Source organism: Pithys albifrons, chromosome 7 (assembly GCF_047495875.1).
Source record: "Pithys albifrons albifrons isolate INPA30051 chromosome 7, PitAlb_v1, whole genome shotgun sequence".
Classification (NCBI taxonomy): Eukaryota; Metazoa; Chordata; class Aves; order Passeriformes; family Thamnophilidae; genus Pithys; species Pithys albifrons.
The window spans coordinates 21990140-22014321 of NC_092464.1; the positions used below are offsets into that span (position 1 = coordinate 21990140).

At 37.6% G+C, this 24182-nt stretch overlaps 1 protein-coding gene across 1 annotated transcript in view; it reads left to right on the forward strand.

Annotated features, from left to right (window-relative positions):
* The window catches only part of ITGA8 (integrin subunit alpha 8), a 108445-nt gene that overhangs the window by 62992 nt on the left and 21271 nt on the right, over positions 1 to 24182 (forward strand). Inside the window, exons 22-27 of the mRNA XM_071560461.1 lie at positions 2626 to 2705; positions 5734 to 5814; positions 10731 to 10836; positions 12598 to 12756; positions 17590 to 17715; positions 20913 to 21026. Coding sequence (XP_071416562.1) covers positions 2626 to 2705; positions 5734 to 5814; positions 10731 to 10836; positions 12598 to 12756; positions 17590 to 17715; positions 20913 to 21026 — 666 coding nt within the window. The remainder of the gene's footprint in view (positions 1 to 2625; positions 2706 to 5733; positions 5815 to 10730; positions 10837 to 12597; positions 12757 to 17589; positions 17716 to 20912; positions 21027 to 24182) is intronic.

Sequence of the window (24182 nt, forward strand, 5' to 3'; positions counted from 1 at the left end):
TGGTAAAGAAAATCAGAATATCACATGGTCCAGAATGCAAACTAAATTACTGAAACAATCTCACTGGCAAAGACTGCTCAGTGGACTTATTCATGACTCTGAAATGGATCAGATTGACCAGCTTCCTAGTGCCTGTTCAGTGGCGTTAGTGAGTGAAATGCAGGCTTTATTAAAAATTCTGGTAGAAAAATTTGCAATTTAATAGAAATTAATAGAAGGTTAGAAGACTGGAGGCATGGAAGATCTTGCCTATTTCTTGGTATGCACCAAACTGATTCTTCAAGAGCATAGAGGTTTTATGTTTCCTATGCACTGTAAGACACTTCAAAAACTGCTGTCCCTCTGTTTCCCAGCATACTCTTCAATCCCGTCAAACACAGTAACAGACTAAAGCTTATCAATAATAGCAGAAATGTTACGTGTTTCAAAGATGCATGAGACAAACATGGGGGAAAAAATGCAATTTTAATACAATTTTAACTTCACTTTGAAAATTTAAAATAAAATTCAACATATTTGATAAACTTTACATCCAGTAAAATAAGGAGGTTGAGTGATTGCTAAGTTACAAGTTCAAGCAAATTAAACTCCTTTGGCTTCAGTGGGTGTTCAGCAAGGGCAAGTGAGCGTCCTTGCCCTATTATTAGTAGCAGTGTCAAGGGTTACTTGACATTGACCAAGTCATACAACTATACAGGGACAACATCTGCAGCTTATTAGAATTGTACAGTAGGAGTGTGTTTCACCATTACATACGGGATTAAGCCTCAGGGGTGTAATAGATCATCAAAACTAAAGCTCACATCTGCTCTGTCTGATGAAAATTTTATCTTTGGTTCATCAAATCTTTTTTCTTCTGTAAGTGGAAACAAATTTCCTTAGACTGGTTAGTAAAAACAGTAAGAGAAGTGGTGAATTGAATATTTGCAATTTTTTGTCCAGAAGACTAAAAGATAGTCATTTTGTCTAAAAGATAGTCATTATATTTTTAAACATGAATGGAATTTCAATACAGTTGTTAACATCATCTCGAAAAAGTGATCTTATAAAGAGCTTACATCTCTATTCATCACCTATTCAACTTCTGAGTAATTTAATGAGCTTTTTTTTTTCATCAGACTTTGCTTTCGAAAAAGAAAGATCAGCTATAACTGTGACATTAAACTCACATACACTTAACATTTTATTAATGATAACTCACATAAACTCACTATTTCATTTATGATGACAGTATTACTTTTAGCATAGCCCAACTGAAAAAGAGTAGTTGAAACATGGTAGGTAAGTCTTGTTCTGGGACCAGATTAGGATTCAGTGCAAATGAAGAAAGGAGAATTGAAGGAAAAAAAAATTGTTAGGAAAAATGAATTGCTTAAACATATGAAACAACATCCACAGAGGAAAATTCTTCCTTTTCAGTGATGTTACATGTCAGTCCCAAACATAAAACCCTACACTGTTGTTTCCCATCACTGAAAGGTTCCTTCAAGTATTTTAACGAAATTATGCCAAGAAGACAACTCTTTTTTTTCTCTTTTCCTTTTTTTTACTTTTCTTTTTTGCCCTTTTTACCCCCTCCATGTAATCTGGTCAGATATTGCCAGAAATGAGTGAACGATGCCCTCATTTCCTAATGCCTTTTTATAGTTTTCTCAGGAAGATTGTTTCTCCACATGGACAATATGTGTATATGTAACCATCCTTTTCAAGAAAACTAAAGCACATTGTGCATGTTATCTGGCATGAAATTCTACCATCGGGCCATGGGGGAGGTAGACAGTGAGTGAGAAGATGGCATTTCCTCCAGCTTTCTGCCACTTACATCCTGGGGCTGGAAATATGTCCAAGAGGCTTACAGAGACCCCACCATATGCTATTGTATATTCCTTCTCTAGGTGCCCCTTCTCTCTTCTAAATTAACTTGTTTTGCTTTACTCCCTGCCCTTCTTGCAAAGCAAATGGAAACTGTTGAAGGGAGGAAGCCAGGGCTGCAGAAACACAGGGGAGCACCAGTGAAAGCACTTACCTCCCGCAATTTTGGGAACGGTGTGTTTTACCCCGTCTCGTCCAGTCACACACTGCAACTGAACTGAAAATATGACTCTGAATATCTATTCCTCTTAACAAAACTGCAGTGAAAAAATATCCAAATTAAATTGAAACTCCTGCCAATTTAGCCTTAGGTGCTCAGTCAACCCCACACCTAAGGCATGCATCTCATAGGTCACAGTTGCAGAGACGGTGTGGGGAGCAGGAAGCCCTGGAGACCTGGACAAAGGCGTGGGTGGATGGAAGCAGGGATGAGAGGTGCCAGACAGCTATTATTTTCTTTTGGCTTAGCAAAGTAAAGCAAAGACTGTCTGGATGAAGAAGGACCCACTGCTGTGTTCTTGGGAGTGTGCTTCTCTATTCCTCTGATCTTTCCTCTGTCCAGCCAAGTTTTCCATCTGGTGACATTCACAGGCAGGATAGTATTTTTTCTTAACAACTAGATGATGTTATTTCATACTAATTTTTAAAAGCAACAGTATCCAGTATTTCTGTGAAATGCAGTGTTGAGCAGTACTGCTTTATTGATCTGGGAGATCAGCCATTTTGAGTGACCTGCTGTTGTTTCTTTCTCAGTTCTCCACAGGCATTCGATTTTCTGTTCAACATTTTGAAGATGCAGATTCCAGCATCAGTTTTGAGCTGCAAATAAAGAGGTTAGATATTTTAGCAAGAGCATGCTTATTTGAATTATCAATTTCTATCAATATATAAAGTTTAATGTATAAGAAGGTCATTCTAACTCTTGAGTGTTAGTAATGATTTCATGGGTTCTCCTGTGGTAGCTTATTTCAGGAGGATCTATGAAGTTGGATCCTTGTTATCCTTTAGCAAAATGATTTCTTTAAAATTCAAGTTGACTGATTTTGGTCAGTAATCCAAGGACCATCTACAGCTTTGGCAATGCTTACTTTGTTTTCCACTTCCAAATTAATGAACTGTGATCACCTTGTAACAAAGTTGCATGTGTACAAACATGTCATGCTCTGAAATTAAAAAGGAAGACATGACTCTTTTTCTCAGCAATTTAGAAAATAAAAGAGCAGTTAAAATCTGCTCAACAGATTTACAGGCATGCAGAGAGAGAACTGCTTCAGTTTAATGCAGGTGAACTGTCGTTTTCCCATTATTTTCCCCCAGTTTTTTGGGCCTCACATATGACTGCTGGAGAATCTTCTGGTTTATACTGAGCAGTACTTCTTCCACAGGGACAAAAAAGCACAGGGCAGGCTGAGTTAGTATAACAGCAAGAACAAACTTGGGACTTTTTCTGTAGGTGGCAGGGCTTCTGCTCCATCTGTCATCATCAAATACACACTGGAGTTCCTGAAGGGGCCTCCCTGCCCCCCCCTCCCCCCCCCCCCTCCCCCCCGCCCCCCGACTTAATTGTTAATGTCTGGCCTTTAATGAGGGTCTTGGTCATTGTGCTAAATAACTGAGACATTTAAAATGTTTGAGTCGTGTTTTCATAGTGTAACCCTTGAAGGAAAAGGACATGCAGGAACTCAGGAAAGGCACAGCAATGCCTCAGAAATCAGTGAGGTGCTTGGTCAGGCATCAGCCCTCTCCCAGGGATCTGGCTGGTGAGATGGAGATCATGCAAACCTGGACATGTGCTCCTCCAGAGAGAGGTACAACAATTAACTCTTAGGTCCCCTGTCTGTGCCACTGTTCATTCATGGAAGCAATACAGTTTTAGATGGGTATCAGAGGCTCATGCCACTAGCTTTTTCATACTGTGAAATTGGGGTGGCTCAGAGTTTTTGGACAGCTAAATCTGTCCAGGTGATAAAAACTTGAGGCTAGGTCACTCTTTTAGGAAAAGTGACATGAGTTTATTAAGAGTAAGCCTGAACTTCAGGAGAAAACAACATCTCATGCTCCCTCTTTGAGTATGACTCACTAAAACGAAAAAGGAGGAAATCTGTTGGGCTACCAAACCCAACAATTTCCACAAGCTGGTATGATAATGCTGAAACCACTTTAAAGACAAAAGAAAGAGTAAAACTTCTTGCATGGGGAATGTAACCCACAGTTAAAACTCACTGCTTTGTACATTCATTCTCAAGTAGCACTACAGTTTGTGCATTTCTGTGTCCTCAGTGAACAGGTAAAACAATCCTGAAAGGGAAAGGGAACTGAATGTACAAATTACCTAAATGGAAAGAAAGGGAAGGACATGTCTGAATTTGTGTCCTAGTCTGATTTATTAAAAAGAGAGACCTTTCATTTATTTCATAACATCAAGTGGAAATAAATATTTTTGTTTGCAAGACTGAAGTTCATTACTTATAGGAAACAAACAAGAGTCTGAGTAGTGTATTGAAATCTGATTCCTTTTCTGTGGTGGATTTTGCTAGGCAATTATATACCCCTTAGAGAGAGAGCTGTCAAACTATTTTCTTCTCTAAAAAAATACCTGAAAGCGTGAACAAGATTTGAATACTAGATGTATATGCTCAAAATCTGTATTTTAGGTCTAGGGAAAGCAAGGCCATTACACCAATTGGAGAGCAGCTTATTCTAACAAAGTAGTGGTTTGGTAATTTTTATACTTTAAGCAATTTTTTTACTTTTGTACTCAAAACAATGGCTATAGAGGATTACATTAAGGGTTCAAATAATGTTTGAAGGCAATCTGCATTAGTTTACAAACAAATTAGAGCTGCTCTTAATTTTAGCAATCTGTAACCAGAAAGCCTGGATCAAAGCAGTATTGCCCTCTGCTTCTCAGTAGTCAGTCACTGGGAATGCTGGCCTCCTCTGAATGTTTCCATTTCACTGATGCTACCCAGATGTGATAACAAACTGTGACAACAGCAGAAACTTAGTCTTCGTGAAGCAAGGAAGTCCATACTTGCTTGAAAAAAACATCCACATTTAGTATCGTTAATCCCATGATTAAATAAATTCTAAGTCTATAATTACTTATTTTCACTATCTTTATTAATTTAAACCTGCAAATCTTTCTTTACATAACTGGGCTATAGTCATAGGAATGGCCTTTTACGGTGAGAGAAAGTATCTTTATTACTAAGGGTTTGCAATAAGAGAAGACAGTAAAGCGAGTGAGAGCACTGGACTTTAAACACAGGGATGTGTTTTCACTGGTAAGTGGGATTAGGAGTGTAAACACTTTCTGGATAGGAGAGGGAGGAAAATAACAAAAGGAAAGAAACAGTTGATCTTGGTTCTTTTTCCTTAAAGACTGTCATGCAGAAGTCACAAGTTTGGAGAGTCATAAAACCAGATTTTTTTATAAAAAGCCTGTCTTGTTCATGAACACTGCCTCCCTCCAACACATGAAACAAACTTGTATTCTATGAAGATACTTTTATCCAGACAGATAACCAAGCTGAACAAAGGAATATACATAATATTCTGAGCCAAATAAATTTGTATGATCATAGCCATCATAGGATTCTTTAAAGGAAGCTTGAGTTGATTGTATTTTTAAGCATGTGATGAGCTCCAATATTATCAGACTTAAATACCAGTGTCCTACAACACTGAAGGGTGGCATTAGGAAGCACATGTTGTAATATGTCCAGTGGCATTGCATCCTAGTTGAAGGGCCTTGTGGTGTTCAGTGCTGTATCTGTAAGACTCTGTGTGTGTGTGTGGCTCGGCTTCGTGAAGTTCTGATAAATAACCTTTGTTAACACTAGTACTTACTTTTTCCAGCTCTAACAAGATAAATCCCACCAGCAACTTAGTTAACCTCCATATCAATGTCAGTGCTGCAGCTCAAGTACAGATCAGAGGGTAAGTATTCAACTACTTCAGCTCGTTAAGATAACTACTTTATTTGGGCATTCAAATCGTGTATATGGATATCACTGGTATAAAATGCCTCTTCATATGTGTCAGTCTGCTTGTGCAACCACTTGGACACTTAATGCTGAATACCAAAGCAGAATCTACTGCTCTTGGGACTGGAAATGTAAAACATGTAAAATGAAAATGAAAAATGTATGGCAGGACATACACTAATAGAAAGCAGAGTGAGGCCTTTGGAGAAAAGATGAGTAAGGAATAAGTTATGACAAGTCAACCAGCTACTACTGTATGATTCTTACATTTCTGCCTGAAGCAAGTGCCTGTCCACTGACAAAGGATACCAAAACTAAACAAGCATGGGATATGATCAAAGATGATTTCTATCTCTATTTTCACATACAGCTTGGTTTTGGAAACTATGAAATGCACTTAGTTGATAATTGCCAGCTGAACATGAGCCAGCAGTGTGCCCAGGTGGTCAAGAAGGCCAATGGAGTCCTGGCCTGTATCAGACACAGCATGGCCAGCAGATCAAGGCAATAATTTTCCCCCTGTACTTAGCACTGGTCAGGCCACACCTCGAATACTGGGATCGTTTTTGGCTCCCTCACTACAAGAAGGACATTGAAGTGCTGGAGCATGTCCTGAGAAGGGCAACAAAGCTGGTGAAGGGTCTGGAGCACAATTCTTCTGAGGAGTGGCTGAGAGAGCTGGGGGTGTTTAGCCTGGAGAAAGGGAGATTGAGGGAGACCTTCCTTCTCTCTGCCTGAAAGGAGGTTGTAGCCAGGTGGGGTTTGGGCTCCTCTCCCAGGTAACAAACAGACAAGATGAAATGGCCTCAGGTGGCACTAGGGTGGTTCAGGCTGGATATTAAGAAAATTTTCTTCAAGGAAAGGGTTTTTGAGCATTGGAAGAGACTGCCCAGGGAAGTGATGAAATCTCTATCCCTAGAGGTATTGAAAAGCTGTGTAGATGTTGCACTGAGGGACATGATTAAGTGGTGGCTTTAGTGTTAATTTTATGGTCAGACTTGATGATCTTAAAGTTTTTTTTCCAACCTCAATTATTCTAAGATTCTATAAGAATATCAGACTACATTGTAAAATCTTGAAACTAGACTCCTATCCTGGCATCCTGAAGGAAGTTGGCAGGAAGCTCTTTTAAAGCAAATAATTGCTCAAAGTGCTTTTTGTCTGAGATGTTAGATATCCTACGTCTCCTCCAAATACATCTCAAGACTTTGAGTATTATCAGCTCTGCAAAGGGAAAGCGGGAACTACATGGCCCAGCTGCACTTCAGCATCAGGCAGTGAGGCTTGACTGATGCAAAAGGGCTAGATGTCTCTCATATGATGCACCTCAAGGGGCTGCACTAGATATAAACAAATAAAAATGTATATATTTAGGGGAGGGTTGTTTATAAAAAATAGTTACTGTTATCACTTCTAAGACAATATGACTACCTAGTGCCAGCAATAAGCCAAAAAATTTTCCAGATCACAGAGACCATGATTTCTGCTCTAATATTCAATCTCAATCAGTGAGATTTTAAAACTATTTTTGATTGTATTTTATAAGTGTATTCCACATTAAGAAGACTGACCTTAAAAGTAGGGTTAGGGGGAAAAAAGGAGGAGTGCACTTAAAGACCATGTGGATATATGTTATTGCTTGTATTTCTGAAAAGTAGCAGTTGAGAGACAACATGTTTAATAAGAATAGAAGTGAAAATATTATTTAATTTTCTGTCTTTTGTGGTGATCTAGGGAAATGAGCTGGATAGGAAGAGAGGTGAAAAAAATACAAAATGAGGGTGAGGTAACACAGAAGGAAGTAGAGGCTGAGGAAATAAGAATTAGAGGTGTTATTTAATGGGCTACAGATGTGTGAGAAAATGTTGGGAGCCAGCAGCTGTCAGATGTTGCTGTGGGTGAACACCCAGGGTAGAGGCTGCCTGGAGTGTCAGTGCATCGATGGAACAGTTATGGTTACATGCACAGAACTTCTCAGTAAGGTCTTCTTCCACTGCTGTGGATTGTTTTTTTTAATGAGGCTGCTTTTCACTTTCAGAGAAAAATCTTACAAATATTTTTTAATTTGCAAACTTTTTGGAAACTTTTTGCCTCCATCATGTTCCTTCCGTGCCATAGTGTGTTCTTTTTAATGAAAAGTTCTGTAACAGGTAAATAGATAGACAAAAAAATAACCAAAACATCCTCAGTTTTTAAGAGCTTGGCAACAAGTAGAAAAAGTGTCTTGAATTGCTGCCTGCAATGCTGAGAAACTGGTCATTAAATAAAGAGAAATTACTTAATTGAATGACTTCCAGTTTCTTTCCTCTCAAGTCTTTTTAGTTTCATTATTAGCTACAGCCAGCATGTACCAAGGAATACATTCCCAAGAGCTTTGTTGAGAGATTTTGCTAATTACTCAGAATGTTAAAACATGCAGTTCCAAGGGAATTGCTCACTATTTCCTAGATAAAAATAAAAGAGAGACTATGTCCACATTTGGACTGGAAAATATCTTGCATTGGTTTCTCTGCTGCTCTGCACTAAGTTGCACAAAGTGGAATTGGATGTGTGGTACATTTTACTGAGGAAAAGTATAAGTAGTTATGAAATTGTGCCAAGGCACTGTGCATACTTGTACAGTGGAACCATGCAAATAATTCCTTTATGAAGAAGGGAGAAATCTTCTCCAATATCCTCTTCAAAAGAAAATGAAGAGAACTCCTTAGGTATTTCGATGAGTAGTTGCTTTGATAACTGAGATTTGATTATTCTGCTTACCTTTTTTCCTCTAAAAATGTAGGAGTCTCAGTATTGTAATTGTTATCTCCCACTGCTGAAAAAGCACTAGAGGAATGAGGAATTCAGGAAGGAAGTCGTTTGGATTGGGAGGATTTGCAGCTGGGAGAATTCTTATTGTATATCCCACATAAGCCTTTTCTGTAGACCATACTTTGTTTATCTTATTTTTCAGTGCTCATGTTTGACTGGTAATTGTCACCTTAAAGTCTAGGAAAAATCCTTACTTAATAAATCATTCAAATGTTAAAAATGTTCTCAGTGAAATGCAAAATAAAGTAGTCAAAAGAGAGGATTTCTTTTTCATTTAACCTGATTCTGCTACTTTGATGTTAATAGCTCTAAAATCTGTTAAAATAAATGTCCTTTTATACTTCAGAATAATTTTAATTGAGTGTGTACATTTACACTCTGCCTTTTGTAATTTTGTGGATAAGAAAAATACTTCCCAGGGAGTGCAGTAGAAAACAGTAGTTTTTGAAACCTCATGTCTGATTCTTTTTGTCTATGTACAGTTTCTGATTTGAAACTTTTTGTGGTAGCTTTAGGGTCTATGTGTCTTGGCTATTGCAGCAACACAGGAAAGTTTCTATTCTCCAGCAATGATCAATAATTAGAATTCATATTGGAAAGAAGACCATTTGTGAAATATAGTAAGTTAGGCTAAGTTACTCATCTGAAATGTCTTTTTTAATAAATAAGTTTAATTTCCTTTATTATTTGTGTTAGCTTGTAAATTTGCCCTCTGGCGTACTTGTTAGTACAAACTGCTGGCCTTTTGAAGTCTGAGGAAGTGTTTAGGATACCCTAAACTTCACAGAGTTCAGCTGGATGGCATTAAGTTGTTCTCTGGGATTCCTTGCTCCTTTGAGAAGCTGTATGCTTTAGAAAATTTTCTTTCAGACATTTCATTCATTGTATGTGGTATAAGAGCTGTAAACAGGAACAGTTTGTTTCTTTCTAAAGTATTTTGTCAGCATTTGCAACAAAATCATCCAGTATTCTCTTCTTCAAGGGGCAATCTGCAGCAGTGCCACTACAAAGTGATTAACATCAGTGCCTAGAAATCCATCATTTTATTCCAATGTTATATTCTCAAAAAATTCATTAGTGATTGTTCTTTAACAGTTTTCTGTCAGCAAACTTCCAGCTTTGACAGAACAAGCAATGAAATTTGATGGCTTTTCTTTAAGCTAAAGACTCTATAAACCAGCAAAACTGAGTGAGAGTTCACCCTTGCAAAGAAAGGGTAATACCATTTTAGCACCAAGATCTACTTGCTATACTGTCAGATGACAAATGTCTGTGCCAGAACTCACCTACCATGCTGAAAGACAGTCTTGTATCTGATTTCCCAGCTTCTGAACACCTGAGTGAGGTTAAGTTGTCATCTGAATGGGATCCATCCATCAAATCTTAGGTCACCGTTTTCTTCACTTATGTTTTATTCACATGTTGCAAGTTGCAACAATATTTCAGGGAATGCCTTGGCTGCTGTTGTTTCGTTTGCAAAGCAGCTGTACCACTAGTTCAGGCTCTAGTTCTGAGTTCAGTTTCTCCACACAGCAGTTTCCAATATGACTTTATGGAAGTCTCAGGTATCTCAGGTTCCCACCTGTAAAATGAGAGACTATTCTGCAAAGTGTGTTTAAAGGAATAATAACAGAGGTTATAAAAACTTACTGTCCGAGTAGTTAGATAAATATCTAAAAATGTTACACAGGGAAGAAAGATGTATAGCTTTAAACACTTACAGGCTTTAAATGGAAATGAGAAAGTATATTTATGTGTCATTACTCTAGTTTTGTGGATAACATATTCAGATATCTCATCAGTGAGAATGATGTAAATGCCACAGCAACTTGATTCCTCTCTCCAAACAGAGGAAAGAACCACCATCAGAGGAAGTATGAACTAAATGCACACCCTCAGTCATCTCTAAGGACTAGGTAGTATGTAATGTTTCACTCACCTATTTAGTGTGCCCAAATAACAAGCCCTTGAGGGTTCAGTCTTCCATAGTGGTCTTAATTTTTTTCTGAAAGTAGTGCAGTCAGTCACTGGTAACATTTACTGTTTTGTGTATTACAGAGTGTCTCACCCCCCAACGATTATTTTGCCACTTCACAACTGGGAACCCACAGATGAACCTACGAAAGAAGAAGAAGTTGGTCCTTTAGTAGAACACATCTATGAGGTAAAAATTATGTATGTTACCACAGGACCTCAAGCTGCCCCCATTGAAATACTGATGAACTTGGGTTGATGTCTTTATCTGCAGCTAGATAAAGCCACAAATGTAAATATTCTGACTTTAGCACATGACCCAAATTTAATCTGGGAATTCACAACCCCATTATCTGCTCATGTGAGTGGAGGATATATTGGTTTATGCTAGGAGTCTGTCGTTGATACTGAAGGGATTTATAAACATTTTGGGTGTTTGACAAGAATTTAAAACAGTACTTAAAATTTCATTACAGTCAATGTCAAATACCTTCTCATTAGAAGCTCTGAGTGCTGTACACAGGAAAAAATGTTTCCTTTGACATTTAGCTTACGGAAAAAAATGGTAGACATAACATCTAAGTTGTTACCTCATTGCTCAGAAAATGTTCTGTTGAACATAACCCTTAATATTTGAAGAACACAGGTTTCTACCTTGTATTCTTTTTTGTATTTTCCTATATTAATTTAAAAAGAAGAATTCATCATAGAAAAAAGGCATTGAGTGAACTACATGGAATACAGGCCATCCTTAGAATCGGATGGATGACCTTTATTCTAGAGGGTAAAACAGAGTGCTTCACATATGGTTATAATTCACTAACTAGCTCTCAAGAAAATATAAGCAACAGAGCTTAATCAGCAATGTAGATTACAATTTGCATGACATACTAAACTGTAATGAATCAGTCTGTAAAATACAAATTATCATTTGTGAATTCCTCATCTTAAAACTTTTCTCTAAACTGCAAAATCCCTAACAAATCTTCCCTTCTCAAGAATTTTGGTTGTTTGTGAAACAATATATGTGACTTCAAATGTATTATAATAATTACAGTGATTAGTTACATTTATTATGGAAACTACTTTCATGGTTTATATCAGCAAAGCATAATAACAGCCAAACACCCCCTCCCAGAAGATGTAAGATTGAAAGTGGGGTTTATTCAGTTCTAAATAAAGTTCATCAGTCACAAAAATTGCACACGTTTAAAAAAATGAGGTTCTCACATCTCTAGAAAGTTTGCATAAATCTCCATGGTGTTCAGCTTCTTCAGCTCTTCGTGCCCCATGATTATACATATCCAAAGTTCCTGTGGTCATCAGATATTTTCAAACCGTAAACTGATACAAGGAAACTATTTTAATAGCCCAGTCTTTTAAACTAATATTATTTCTATCTTTGCTCATTTTCCCAGAAAAAAAATATTCTGAGATATTACCTTAGGAGATTCCTTTACTTCTTTTGAGGAAACTTGAATTGAGAAGTATTAAAAATAGAGTTCTTAACCAGAGAAGCTAAAGTTCTTGTAGACCTTCTATTCCTGTGCCCTGAAATTTGATTCTTTATAGTCTAAAGTTTTGGCTTCTCTTTTCAAGTATGATCTGCTAAGGTTCATTCTTCATACTTCTGTAATGGTTTTTTGTTAGTGTGTTTTGGATTGGGTTTTTTATACTTTTTGAGGTAATTTCAGCTCTTCATGTGTCGGAAGAAATGAGGAAGGGGTTGGATTTCTTGAATACAGACTGACAGAAAAGGCTGTTCTCCCAGATTTGCTACTACCTGCCAGAGATTCTCCATCAATAAAGTGATTATTTATAACCTATACATCCTTCCCAAAATAATTCATGGCTGTGGACACTAAGAATTTGAAAATAACTAAGTAGTTGGTGCTGTGCTTTTTACTGTTATTTCCTGCCTTGGAGAGTACTAATGATACGTCTTTGACAGCTGCATAATATAGGACCAAGTGCCATCAATAATACAGTTCTCCATGTTGGTTGGCCTGTGTCCAGTCAAGAAGAGTTTCTTCTTTATATTCTTCACATTCAGACACATGGACCATTGCACTGTCAAACAAGCTCTCCTATTAATACAATGCAAATAAAGGTAAGTACTTTATCCCTGTCTGTAATAGGCTTGATTTTTTTTTTTTGCCTACACTTCACAATGGGATGGAGCTTTGGGGAAATTTTTAGCAGCAACACCAAGATCATTTTCCTGGGTGAGAAACAAGCTATAGATAAGTCTATAATGTTTTTAGTGTGAGAGTTGTGTTGCATGGTATATGTTTGGGGTTTGTGCACTTCCTGTGAGAAGGGTGCATTCAATCCTGCTGTCCATGCTACCAACAGAGATGTTAAACAGCGACTGTCCCAGTACTGACTCCTGAGGAACCCCACTTGTAACTCTTTGGGCCACTGTCTGCCACTCTTTGAGTGCTACCATACAGCCCATTCCTTATCGTGCTTCATCCATCAGATCCATGTCTTTCCACTGTGGAGATAAGGATGTCATCTGGGAGTGTCAAATGCTTTGCACAGGTCCATGTAGATGATGTCAATTGTTTTTCCCTAATCCACCAACGCTGTAACCCCACCACAGAAGACCACCAAATCAGCCAGGAATGATTTGCCTTTAGTGAAGCCATGTTGGCTGTCACCAGTCACCTCCTTACTTTCCATGTGCCTTAGCACAGTTTCCAGGAGGATCTTCTCCATGATCTTGCAAGGCGCAGAGGTGAGACTGGCTGGCCAGCCTCTAGTTCCCCTTTTTTTCCCTGTTTAGAAATGAGGGTTATGTTCCCCCTTTTCCAGTCAGTGAAAACCACCAAACTGCCACAACTTATTAAATGTGTATAGTGGCTTAGCCAGTGCCTCTGCCAGTTCCCTCAGGATCTGTGGGTGCATCTTATGAGTTCTTACAGATCTGTGCACTTTCAGGCTCCTTAAATGTTCTTGAACCTGAACTTCTCCTACAGCAAGCAGTTCTTCATTCTCCCAGTCCTTGCCTTTCCCTTCTGCAACCTGGGCAGTGACTGAAGCACTTGCCAGTGAAAACTGAGACTAAAGACGCATTGAGTACCTAAGCCTCCTCCACACCCTGGGTAACCATGTCTCCCACTTCTTTATGAAGAGGACTTAGATTTTTCCTCATCTTCCTTTGATTACTGATATACCCATAGAAGGTTTTCTTATTGCCCTTGATGTCCCTGGCCAGATTTAATTCTGTCAGGGCTTTAGCTTTCCTAACCTGATCCCTGGCTGCTTGGACAATTTCCTGTTTCGATATCTATGTTTGTGATGGCCGATCCCCCCAAAAGAGGGTTGGTTTGGCTCTAAACCAGAAGATTAAGCAAAACACAGATCTACATATTATCCCATCAAAAACAAGGTATCCAATTTATTAGGCACAACTAATTCCAGATATTTCTGGAGTAAACAACACTTCTCAAGTTGAAACAGTAGCCTGTTAAACAACTTGCAGGGAGAGCTGCATTCCAAGCACTGAAGGTGCTTTATATCTTTTGCATACCAGTTGGGGTTTGAGTTCAGTATAATGGATGAAAGTGGAGACATGTCTCTAGTGATGGGGATTGTTCATAACCACAGGAGCTACAAGTAAAACCTTTAGCTTAAGAGTGAGAACTACAATACATACATACAAGAATAAAGAAAAGTTGATGTATACCAAATACTTCATGGCTAGATTTTTGTTTCACCCATGAAACTGGAGGGATTAGGATTCCACTGTTTTATTTAGTTTATCTAGAGGAAGAAAAAGGAAATAAGTGATAAGAAACAGAGGATAGAAAATGTTTCCATCTTATACTCGAAGCACAAGTTTGGAAACAGAGAATTTTCTTCTATTTATTTTTTCCACCTTATTTCCACACATTTTTTGAAAGTGGTGAGGAAGAAGAAGCTGAGGTGCTGCGTTTGTATGTACAGGCTTAGCATCTCCAACTCACTGCTCAAATCAGGTTGCAAGTACAGTACATAAAAAAGAGTAAAGTTCAACATCCTCCCTTCTTAGCCACTATGTTCTGGTTTAAGTTTGAATTAAGAATCTGGGTAGAGTGCTGCCACATTTCTTAATGACATTTTCAGGCAATGTATATTTTTGTTTTGGTTGTGTTTTTTTTAGTTTTTGTTTGAATCTGTTATATAAATGAGACTACATTCTTGTGAAGCTTGTGACAAATTTTCCTATAATAATGATCCATCTGTTTTAGCAGAATATGGCTTTACATGCACAAGTCTTTATTGCAAGAATGTAACTATCCTTTCCATACTTCTATTTTCAAAGCACTGAATAGCACAAATGCACAAATCAGGTTTTAACTATGTAATGCTTGTCTATTGCTTCAGAAGAGGATGCAGAAGCAGCTTCCTTCAGGTCTTGTATAAACAGCAAGATGCTTGGCTCAAATTTTCAAATAAGGCTAAGGACATATGTGCCTGGTTTCTCTTGGATTTCTGAGCCTAGCTGTCTTAGGGCACTCGGGCATTTCCCCTTTGAAATCACCTAGATTATTCAGTTTCAGTCAAAGCAGTATATTCCTCCCCAAGCTGAATTTCTTGTCTTATGAAAAGGTTTCCTTTGTGCTTTGTTGTTTTGTCCACAAAGATGAATCAAACCTGTGGACACATGAGAAGACTCTTGTCTAGGGACTTTTTTGTAGCTTATCTTTCTCTGAAGCAGTGAGGTATGTGAAAGGATAATAAAGTTATGAATATTGAAAAAGGTTTAAAGAGGAGCAAACGTACTTACCAAAGATATGTAATGAATTCCATTGCAGAAGAACTTAGTACATTAGGATGCTTCAACCAGAAAGGAGGTGACTATGCTAAGTATGATCCACAAAAGGAGTAGTGGTGGGAAGGGCATGGGTATGGATTGACTGTTCTCTCTCTATTCCTGCACAAGAACTGGAGCATTTAATGAAGCCTGGAGAGCCAGACTCAAGACAAGCAAAAGGAAGTGATGGTTCATGGTGACAAGTCTTAAGTGTCTGGAACTTATGGACAAAGGGAAGTAGTCAGGGTTAAAAGTTTACATAATTTTAAGAGGAATCTGAACAAATTCACAAAAGAGAAGTCCAGTGAAGATTAGTAAGTTAACAAAAACTTCATACAGATAAGTCCCTGAACAGAAAATATTTGGGAGCTGAAAGATATTCCAGAATATTTCTGATGGAGTTACACTTTGCAGCAGGAGGGTATTGCCTGGCTAGAAAAAGAGAAAAGCGAAACAGGATTTTGAAATGAGAAGTGAATAACTGGTGGTGTCTGGAAACCTGCTCAAAGTCATAAGGCTTGGGAGCAGAAAGTGATACAGTATTCCATGATGGGGAACCTGGGGCAGTCTGTGGTAGTTAAAGGGAGAGAGTGATAATCCATTTAAGATAAAGTAGAGTGTGCTGAATATGTGCCATATAAAATAGTTACAGAGTTTTACAGTTCCATAATACTGACTCAAGAAGGATAAAATAATATCTTTAACCTGAACATTAAGGCCACTGTAGAAATGCTGCTTTTAAATTGTTGCAGGAGACGTGTTTTCTCTTAACCACAGAGAGCTGTTTTCAAACCTTTGCTGTAATAGTTCACTACTTGGGCTTGAGGGCTTCTGCACAGGTATATCATTATATTGCATTTTTTAAATTTTTCATTGTTAAAGAAGCCTGTATATACTGGTGAAAGAATCCTGGAAGTGGAGTTCCCACATGTTACCACATTGAAAGGGAGAGATTTACTGGCTACTTAAGTGTTCACTTATTGCAAATAGATGATGTTAACCTCATTAAGCAACAGATTCTTACTTTTGCTTAATGGGTTTTCATCTGTTAATGAATTATAGTGTCTTTCGCATTGTAGGATGCTTTTGACTGAAGATCTCAGACAATATCAAAACAATTTTGTTTTTAGCATTATAATTTCAGATGAATGGTACAAATTTTCCAAATCTAGTACTACACAGCATTAATGTGTGAAAGGTTTTAGGTGTTTACAGCTACTCTCTTCCCTTTAGTGCTACAACATTTATTAGAATTATGAAAGTTTTCTGTAGGAATTTGTTTAAGATATTCTGTGTTCAAAGGTTAAAGGAACTGATAAGAAGAATCTGACATAACTCTTTATAATCTGAGATCCTTAAGGAATAGTCTTGGCTATGTTTAGGTGAGTTCCTGTTGAGATCTTACTGCAAATTCCCACATCTATCATATAATGATTTTGCAGGATTGGATTGACATGACTTAAAATTTATCTTTCCCTCTATTCCCCAAGAATTCTTTGAGGCTTCATGAAAGCCATAAATGCTCTGTGTAAAAATTAAAGACAAACTGCCAACAAGAAAAGAAGTAAGTTTTAAGTGGAGGATAAACATCTGTAAATATAAATCTGAAGAGAAGGCATTTTAATAAGAGATTAAAAATGAACATTATTACATTATTACATTATACAAAGTTGAGCTGTTACCAATAGAAATCTGTAACAAATAATGATCAAAAGTTGTGTTCTTTGAAGTCAGATTGCCCTTTTTTTCCCTGCTTTCTAAAACTGGTAAAATCATTATATTTCCATAGGCAGATTCTGATCTGAACTAATGATCAGATTTCTGTGTGACAACTTTGAATTTATCCTGTTATATAAATCAGAATCTTGCCCCAAGAGTCTAACAAAATTAAGTAAAACAGTGAAATTGACACCAGTAAAAAGTGCAAAGAATTGTTATCTACTGTAATTCCTTTAACTGGGCAATATCTTACTGTGCTGTTATTCAGCATGCTCCTAGTTGAAGACAGTCTATTCTCATGGTTGTGCTGTTATATTGAAAAAACATTGTTAATCCCAAATTCAGGACCTCTGAGAGGGAACAAATCTATGAGAGTCATTCTATGAGCATGTCATTATCATTCACATTTTTTTCTCTTTACAGTTTTCTATTCCACAAGACACTCCTGAACTTGCTGCTTTTTTATATAATTCCACAATTTCTCATTACATCAAGAGAAGGGATATCGCAGTGGCCGAACCTCACAGGAAGAACTCAGCCAAAATACTGGTGAGCTGTCTAAAACCTATAAACCAAGACTGTGGTTACAGTATATCAAGATGGCTGTTAATTTGACTGCAATTTATTTACAAACTTATAAATATTTTTCAAAGCAATTTTAACCCCTCAGTTTAAAATGCTGTTTATTACATATCATTGTGCCACAGGTTAGAGAATTTGTTTGACAGATTTTTACATTAAAAATCATGCATGCGAGATTCCTGGCTGTCTTACTCCAGGCTGTTTGCAAACAAACCTCTGTGGTCTTGCACTGGTACATTTATCACAGGAAATTTCAACACAGATTTAGAGATTAAGCCCCTCATCCCAAAACAAATTTCAGGTTCTGACTTCTGAAAAGTACGTCTCTTCTTACCTTGACTCTAGCATTCTGGCTAGGACATTTTGACATTTTCATGTCAAATAACAGTTCTGACATACAGTTTAGTACATATTTGTTCCTCCCAGTAAGTACTTACATACAAGTGGAAAGGCGAAACTCTCTCCCTTTTTAGTACCACAAGCAGGGCAAAGGGGACAGGTCACTGCATTTTTAACAATCCAGACAATGCTGGAGCAAGAGCAATAGTCTCTCTCCCAGGAAAATTGTTCTGATTAGTCTCTCTGGCACCTGAGTATTTAGACTTGGCTGTATTTTCAGAAGTCTTTTTTCCATTTCTGTATTTAAAGTCCCATCCTTAGTATATTTCAGCGTTGTAGGTATCAGCTCCCCTTGCCCGTTGAAACTCGGTGACCTTGAGGTCAGTCAGGGATTCACACAATCAGTGCTTTCCATCTATTTTTATGAACTCCTGGCAGAGTTTCTTTCATGTTGTCCAGTCTCTTATTAAGCTGTTTACTGCAAGCTCATGTTTAAGTTTCTTGAGATCTCTAGAATTTGGTAGGAAGAAAAGAACCTCACAAAGTCTTCTGGAGTAATAGAATAGTTATACTGCTTCTGAAAGTTAATTTGGCAATTTTTGTAACAGGAAGAAGATAGTATCTGAAAGTACAAATGCCATAATGTTATTAAGAACAAAATCACAGATTAACTAGTTTTAAACAATAATCAGTGTTGATTATTGTGTCATTCTTTCATCAACCCAATACCCTGGGAAGAATCTGATTCCACTGGGGCTGAAGGAAAAATGCCTGGGCTTTGGAAGACATGCCAGTCAATATCACAGAACACTTAATACATTCTTCAGTAAATTATCAGTTATCTTTCTCAATGATTAGGCTCAGAGGCTGCCAACATAAAAATTATTGCAGCAACTGGAAGTGGTTAACAAAATTCTTAAGTATCTGCAGCTTAAAATATGAAGCAGGGAATATTCAGCTGCTTCATGTAGACAGATCAAGTATATTTAGATGAATACTTAGTAATATGAAATTGGCACTTTAATGAGCAGTCTTCTAGTACAATGTGCTTTTGATCAGCACAAATTAGGATAGGATTGGGTGAGGTGCTTACCACTGGATACATAGGAGGATGAGCATAGAAAAACAATGTCACTGGTTCAGTTAGAAGGTGTCCCAATTCTGTGTGCCTTCAGCATTACATGCTACTGATGCATAAAAATTATTTGTTTTAGTTGACACACGGAAAATGAATATTGCTCTGGGAAAAGACTGATTGGCCAAAGATAATTCTTGGTTAAAAATTGTGATTTTTTTTGGAAATTTTAAGGTTTTTTCATTTTCATCAAATCATTTTCACAGAGACAAAATGTTCTGAGAACCTCCTATTCTGTTTATACTGTTTCTTAAACATTTGGTTTCTCTTCCATTAGCTCTAATGTTACATTGCTCTCAAAATCACTACAGGCTAAATGCATTACTTAGAAAAACAGAATTATGTGTTCAGGTCCTAAAATTTCAGCCAAAAATAGACTCTTTGCATGCTAATGATTTATTTTGTTAGTATGTGTTTTTGGCCACTATGATTAATGAAAACAGCTCTTCTCCTTCCTGCAAAATAAATAAATCTGTTTGGAGAATAAGGCCAAATAAACAGATACTTTAAAATATTCATTTTTTTAAAAAAGTCTGTATTTGCAAGTTCCAAGGTTTACAGTTTCATTTTCAGGCAGATATAGAAAAGAGCGGTTAAGCATACAGCTTCTGCTTATCCAGTGATAAGATAGAGATTTGTGGGGAAAGCCATCTGTAAAGATAGAGGATTCCTTAAGGGTGCTTTCAGATTTGTTACATACATCATCATCTCATTTCCTGAAGTATGGGCTTTGGTAGTGCATTCTCACTCTCACTAGGGAATATTCTTACTTTTGAAAACTTAGCTTTGCATTTGAGGTCACAGGGCCTTCTGTCATGGGAGGCATTCTCTGCTTTGTTATAAAAATAAGAATCAATTAAAATCTCAGCCTTTCTCTTGGATTAAACAAAAACTTTTCTGATAAAACCTATTTGTATATATAAAACATTTTAATTTTTTTTCACACATATTTAATCATTTTTCTATGAGATCTTTCTCCCTTTCTATGCCCTAAACAACTGCATAATTTCTGTAGTTATCCTATAGAACTCTGCTCATTCCCTTCAGTGGCTTCCAGTTAGCTTTTAACCTCTTTTGTGACATTCTTCTGGCAGACTTTAAGAGTGTATAGTTTTAAGTTGCATTGCTTGGCTTTTGCTTTCAACCCTGTGTACGAGCCAGAATCACTGCTCATCAGGAATGTTTCATGGACAGTAAGTTTCAAGTAAAGCAACTAATAAATCGCAGCAAATATTCTGGCTGCTATAAAGTAAATATCAGTAGGAAAAGCAGGGGAGTTAGAAGAGGGGAAAGATTTAGGAACATAAATAAACATTTCCTTCATACATAGAGCAGAAAAAAAAAGTGTTGAAATCATAAAATGACTGATAGGTGAAGGCAAAGCACGTGATTCAAAGGATTGGTAAGCACCCAGACATCTTAAAAGTTCTTCAGAGCAGATATTGTTGAAAGTTATTACTTTTATTTTCATTACTTCAAGTAGGTGTTTGTATTTATTGATGATGCAAAAAGAATCTCCCGCTTGTTTTATAGGTCTAATAATGACTCATGGGGTTTCTCATGTATATTAGATGAAATTAATGATTTCAGACTATTTAGCTCTTAAAGGGAAAGTGGATTTAGTTTTGCTTATTTATGATTTTATACATTTTCAAAGCATGAGTATGTCTTCCCTTTATTTTGTGCCCAGAACTGTACAAATGTGAAGTGTGTCCTAATTTCATGCACCGTGGGACAACTGGAAAGAGGGAAGAGTGCCGCGCTAAAAATCCGGTCCCGGCTCTGGGCTCAAACATTCCTGAAGGTAATGCACACAAAAATCTATACATGAGGACTCCTATATATTTTTTTTCGACTTAAGTATTTAAAAACATAAATGATGACATTAAATGGGTCAAATGCAAATGCTTTTTGCAACTACTTTGTTTGAAGATGACATCTCACTGCTTCCTCTCCAGGTTCTATGCATGCTGCTTACTCTTCTTTTTTTCACTATCATTCCCTCTCAAATTTATGTTCTGAATCCTACCTGCAAATTCCAAGACTAGTTTTAAACACCTTTCCTGGACTGGCCCAAATCAATAGTTTCTTAGGTGTCCCTGATATGCTCTGTATTTGTAACATCTTTCCCAAAGGAAGTTTTTATTTGGAGCCAAACAGCATATCATGTACACTGTGTCCAGCTTAAAAATGCATTGTTATTCATTCTCTGTTAATCTAGGGAACAGTCATATGTATCAAGCTCACACAATATACAACACTAACATGGTGACAATCTCTGCATTACTATTAAAGAGAAAGGACAGTGCAGATCATGGAAGAAGTCAACTTCTCATTGTAAATTCTTCTATTTCCAACTTCTTCTGCTCTCAGAATTGTATTTACACTGCATAAAGGGACTTATTGGAGTGGGCCCACAGGAGAGCCACAAAGTTGATTGCAGGGGTAGAACCCCTCTCTCATGAGGAAAAGCTGAGAGAGTTGGGGTTGTTCAGCCTGGAGAAGAGAAGGCTACAGACAGAGCTTGAACCTGTCAGTACCTAAAGGGGGCCTTATGAGAAAGATGGAAAGAAACTTTTTATCAGGACCTGTTGTGACAGGGCAAAGGGTAATGGTTTTAAACTAAAAGAGGATCTAATTAGCTAAGGTGTAAGGAAGAAGTTTTTTGCAGTGAGAATAGTGAAACACTGGAACAGGTTGCCTAGAGAGGTGGTGGGTGCCCTGTCCCTGGAAACATTCAAGGTCAGATGGACAGGGCTCTGAGCAACCTGGTCTGGTTGAGATGTCCAGGCTTATGGCAGATGACCTTTAAAGGTCCCTTTCAACTCAAACTGTTCTATGATTCTGTAAGGCAGAGGGATTCCACTGTGAGCTGTTACCTCACAGCTGGCCAAGTGTCTATTTACTATGTGGTTGTCATATCTTTAACACTGGGCAGTACATTGAGAAAGTCGTAATTCAGTTTGCTGTCACTAGGAAATAACTATTGCTCCTTTCTTGATCAAACTGATTGATTATCACCTTCTTTTTCAAGGAATTTAGAATTCCCCAGTCTTTCTATGTGGAACACAAGAACCTTCCTGTGTTCCTCAGAGCTGTGGGAGAAGAATTCTTTATACCCACAGCAGCTCTTACATTAGCCATGCAGAATTGAGGATCTTGAGTTTACAGCAGGAGCTTTATATTAAGATTCTCACACTTGTAAGTCAATTTCTCCCTTCCCTAAATTGTGAAAGTAGACAAAAGAAATTCTTCCTCATTTAACTTGCTTTCCTGGAGAAATGAGAGCCAATAAGACAGTATTTCTAGGAATCTGAATGCCACCTCAATAGCTAACCATCTTGGCTGCAAATCCACAATGGGTGCAAACTTTGAGTGCTCACTGGTCTGTCTTAGTGTACAGGACGATGGCAGTGTTACTGAAAGGATGACTTGAAAGGTTTTTCTCCGTATCTGTCAGGACTTCAGGTCATATTCTGAGTTTCTTCTGCAAAAGCTGTTAACACCATTATGACTGAAGAGAGCTTAACTTCTACCCCCGCTGTCTCACCTTGCTCAAGAGAAAGAGATTTCTGTCTAGCTCAGTAACAAAGGGCACCCTTTCAGATATTAGGTGAACTAATTCCTGATTCATCAGTACATGTTCTTTCCATTAACAATCCCAAGAAAATTTCATATCCTTTCTCCAGTTCCCCTCGAACAATATTTTAAGAGGAGGCATATTTAGAAAATGTGTTTGATACTCTAGACTGGATGTACTTCATTTAGGTTTGCTGAGTGAGTCATCTGCTAGTGTGAAAAAGGGCAGGCTCTGGTTCAAATGTAAGCCCAAAAACATGACAGCTTGAATGTCTTTCTGTTCTTCTAAATCTGGGAACTGGGATGCACATCTTCTGGTGCAAGATTTTGCAAAGGTCTTAGAAAATTTTGCACAGAAAATGGCAGTATGTAAGCATCTCTGCAGTCATAGGAAAGATAAATCTGTTGGAAAACAGGAGGGGAATTTTATTCCAGTTTTTTCTAATTCCATTAAGAAACTAACAGTTGCACACTGACTAGTCACTGGGAAGTTCAGATAAGAACTTAACTGCACTAGTTCCTAAAACACAGAGACAGGCAGAGAGGCAGAGATATTATCTTTGACTGGAACAACGTGTGACAGTTTCGAGCACTGCAGTGTGCAAGCAACAACACAGAGAACCTTCATGATTTTCTTCACCAAGCAAAAAATAAAGCTTAGCTCCTTTAGCTAGCTACCTTACTGGGAACTGAACCTGACATATTCTGGGTCCAGTCAAGTCTTTCTTTTCATCATTCTGCTGGTGAAATCTAATTAACTCCATAAGAGGCAAAACCAAGGTCTGTGAAAAAAGAAACTCATAAATGAAACTCTGTGCACAGATCCTTAGATGTCAATTTTCGAGGCTATTTACAGCTATTTCAGTGGGAATTAACCTCATAAAGATTCTTCTAAGTCCAATTTAGTATATAACAAGAAATAACTGTAAGAGATTAAAGCTAAACAATTGTAATAAGAAACAGAGTGTTTCTCTGAGTTTTTGGCTGTCACAGAAGATGTGTAACAGTTGGATCAAACTAGCTACAGAAGACACGAAATCTCCATTTCTTAGTGACTCTTGCTAAAAACAGAATCTGTTTCTAGGACGTAACCTTCATTAGCTTGACTTAGGTTCAGAGCAAGGATAGCTGCATGAAATTCAGTGGCATGTTTAAAGCAGGAACAGTGGGACTCACTTTACATAATTGTAGTAATCTGAAAGTTAGATGCCATAGCTTGTTGCTTGACTCTGTGGACAGTTACAAGACAGAAAGTGCATTATCCAGCTGATTGGAAACACCTTCCCTGCTCTCCTTATGATCCATATGGGGCAGAAGGGTCAAAGCTGGGCCTTGTGACATGGGCATGTGCGTGCACACCAGGCACTGCCAGTGCTGCAGT